Raw genomic sequence first — 3,423 nt, 5'->3', positions numbered from 1 at the left:
CACTTCAAGACGGCTGATCTAAAAAAGCAGGAAGAGAGCATCTGAGGAGCAGCAGCCCCAGCGCATTTTGAAAAACATTTGTTACATTTCAGAGTGCGGCAGCCTGTTTCTCCTCTGAAGTTGGCTCCAGCCTTAGCAGCCGCATTGGATCCCACAGCCTATTGCGAGACTCCGGTATACAACCCGGATCTCTGCCCCAACATGATCGCGGCCCAGGCCAAGCTGGTGTATCATCTGAATAAATACTACAACGAGAAATGCCAAGCCAGGAAAGCTGCCATCGCCAAAACGATCCGAGAAGTCTGCAAAGTGGTGTCGGACGTGCTGAAGGAGGTGGAGGTGCAGGAGCCCCGATTCATCAGCTCCTTGAACGAGATGGACAATCGTTACGAGGGGTTGGAAGTCATCTCCCCCACGGAGTTTGAAGTCGTGCTGTATCTGAACCAAATGGGGGTTTTCAACTTCGTGGACGACGGCTCCTTGCCGGGCTGCGCTGTGTTAAAGTTGAGCGACGGGCGCAAGAGGAGTATGTCCCTCTGGGTGGAGTTCATCACGGCGTCTGGCTACCTCTCCGCTCGCAAAATCCGGTCCAGATTTCAGACTCTGGTAGCTCAAGCCGTGGATAAGTGCAGTTACAGAGACGTGGTAAAGATGGTGGCGGACACCAGCGAAGTGAAGCTGAGAATCAGGGACAGGTATGTCGTGCAGATCACTCCGGCGTTCAAATGCACGGGGATCTGGCCGCGGAGTGCTGCCCACTGGCCGCTCCCCCACATCCCCTGGCCAGGACCCAACAGGGTGGCGGAGGTCAAGGCGGAAGGCTTCAACCTCTTATCCAAGGAGTGCCACTCTCTGGCCGGCAAGCAGAGCTCGGCCGAGAGCGATGCCTGGGTGCTGCAGTTCGCGGAAGCCGAGAACAGACTGCAGATGGGCGGCTGCAGGAAGAAATGCCTCTCTATCCTCAAAACCTTACGGGACCGTCACCTGGAGCTGCCGGGCCAGCCCCTGAATAATTATCACATGAAGACTCTGGTTTCATACGAATGCGAAAAGCATCCCCGCGAATCGGACTGGGACGAGTCGTGCCTGGGGGACCGGCTCAACGGGATTTTACTGCAGCTCATCTCCTGCCTCCAGTGCAGGAGGTGCCCGCATTACTTCTTGCCCAACTTAGACCTCTTTCAGGGCAAACCTCACTCGGCCCTGGAAAACGCGGCCAAACAAACGTGGCGACTGGCTAGGGAAATACTTACCAACCCGAAAAGTTTGGAGAAACTTTAGAGGGTAACTATAAAACCCGCCTGACCGATAAATCTGCTTATTTCCCGATGAAGTTGAAACTGCCTGTTCGAAAAGTCAACTATTTCCACTTGACAATGCAAATAATATTATCTTTTAAAAAGGAATATAGTTTAGGCTCTTCACAAAGAAAACAAATAAGAACAGCAACTATCATTCCTCTTATCTTCGTCAGAGTTTTGCAGTTCCCCGTAGGAAAAAAAAAAAAAAAAAAAAAAAAAAAAAAAAAAAAAAAAAAAAAAAAAAAGGAAGTATGTTACCTGGAAAGGAAAATTGGCCGTAATTTAACATGATTGTTTCCATTCTGACTAGAAACGGTACCAACGGATTATAACAAAACCCGGTATTTTTATGTAAATCCTCTGTGAGTAAAAGCTATTTGGATATGGCACCTGAACAAACCCTAATGTACCTTTTAATTTGTATCAAATATTGTGATCTCACATTGTCTTTGAAATTGTGGATGTTGGTGTTTTGTGATTTGGTGAACAGAAGTTAAATTGCCATTTTGGATACTTCAAGGACATTTTCTGCTAAAGAGAAGATACCATTTAAAAAGGTAGATTTTATCATGGTACTTTTGTTAATTGTCTTTTGAAGTGTCTGAACTTAACAAGTTTACATTTTTCGTTTCATATATATTGCTTGTTCTATTTCTAACATTCCATAAATATACTTGAAATGTTATTTAAATATATTCAAAAGAAATTTGGATTCTGCTTATATAATAACGCTTGAATATTGGAATTATATATTTGAAAATGCACTTGAAATACACTGGATAATTACCTTTTGTGATTTAGATTTTAATTTCTGTTGCTGATTTATTTAATTACAAGCTAATAAATGAAGTAAAATGCATATGGGTAAGCGTTTCAATACCGGATCAGGTTTTCTACTTGAAAAAACAGAGGCAGCTATGTTTTGTGAATTTTGCCTTTCTGTGGATAGTTGCTTAAATCCTGTAAAGCAGAAAACTTAAGGGCAGCCGCCTGGTTTTGAATTTTGAATAGTTTTGTAGAACAGGAAAATATTGGTGGTACAAACACATTAGAATTTAGCTCCAGATGACCATCAGCAACTGTCAGACACCGATGTAGTTATTAATGCAGTAACTCTCTTTTAGCCGTCATAAAATACATCTATTTTCGGAATGTTTACTATACAATGCTGGTGTGTTTCTGCAGGGTTTTGAACAAAGCTGAGGAAACACAAGATAGCCCTGAAGCAGCCGGTGTACTGAGTAAGCAGTGAGGCTGATAAAACTAGCATTTCGGCACAAGTAGTAATAAAGAAGAAATAAAATTTATAGGTGAAAGGTTCAAGGCGGCACCAATAAAGTGAACAACAATATTACTTCTGACCTACAAATCCGTTATGAATGTGATAACATTGCCAGTTGCACTCCCAGAAATCAAGCCCCTGCGCTCCCAGGGCATTCAAAGGGAATAACATGTGTGTGCCTACAAAACAGCAAGGGATCCGAAACTGCCCATCCGTACCGCAAAGCCTGGTCCTTCTCAGTATGCATTTCTCTAAAGCGGCTTTAAAATCAAAACGCAAAACGACAGCGCGGATTTTGTTTAGTACCCTAACAGTCAACAAGTGCTGAAAGAGGCCGATCGCCTATGTAGCACCCACTAGCAACTATTTCCAGTGGGTGCACTTTAACGAAACCGTTATACCCAACGATTCTGACAGATTTTTTTTTATTATTATTTTTTTCCCCAGCACTGCGAAGAAAGTTCCGAGTTTGAGAAATTAGTCGTCAAAGAGAAATCGCCTTATTACAAACATATTCAGACGAGGTCGCTAGCATTTTCTTGGAAATTATTTATGATATTTCTGCAGGAAAAAAAAACAAAACAAAACCAACAAACAAAAAAACCCCCCAAACCCCCCCAAATCCCCCCAAACCCCCCAAGGTCTTTGTAAGAGTACCTCCCCTATTTTTTCTCGTCTAACATTTTCCATAGCAGTAACAAAGAAATAAAGCAACAGCGATAAGAATAAAAAGAGATGCAGGCTGGAGGAGCGCCCTGTAACACCCGTCCCTTCCCGTATGCCCCCTCCTCCCCCCGCGGCAGACCCCCGCTCCGTTCCCGCGGGGAGGAAGCCACGCAA

General features: G+C 44.0%; 2 protein-coding genes across 2 annotated transcripts in view; one reads left to right on the top strand and one right to left on the bottom strand.

Moving 5' to 3' along the window:
- NBEA (neurobeachin) overlaps positions 1 to 3,423 on the bottom strand; it is a 414,406-nt gene that overhangs the window by 150,184 nt on the left and 260,799 nt on the right. The gene's annotated exons all lie outside the window — the stretch shown is intronic.
- Positions 7 to 2,160, top strand: MAB21L1 (mab-21 like 1). Its single transcript, XM_026845126.1, has one exon. The coding sequence runs from the start codon at positions 202 to 204 to the stop codon at positions 1,279 to 1,281; it is 1,080 nt and encodes a 359-aa protein (XP_026700927.1). The 5' UTR covers positions 7 to 201; the 3' UTR covers positions 1,282 to 2,160.

This window comes from Athene cunicularia (genome assembly GCF_003259725.1).
Source record: "Athene cunicularia isolate RWA chromosome 1 unlocalized genomic scaffold, athCun1 chr1_part1, whole genome shotgun sequence".
NCBI lineage: Eukaryota > Metazoa > Chordata > Aves > Strigiformes > Strigidae > Athene > Athene cunicularia.
The sequence above is the reverse complement of the archived record's forward strand: the minus strand, read 5'-3'. Positions and strand labels throughout refer to the sequence as shown.

Coding starts and splice junctions, on each gene's coding strand:
- MAB21L1 (XM_026845126.1), top strand. CDS start 202: ATGATCGCGGCCCAGGCCAAGCTGGTGTATCATCTGAATAAATACTAC.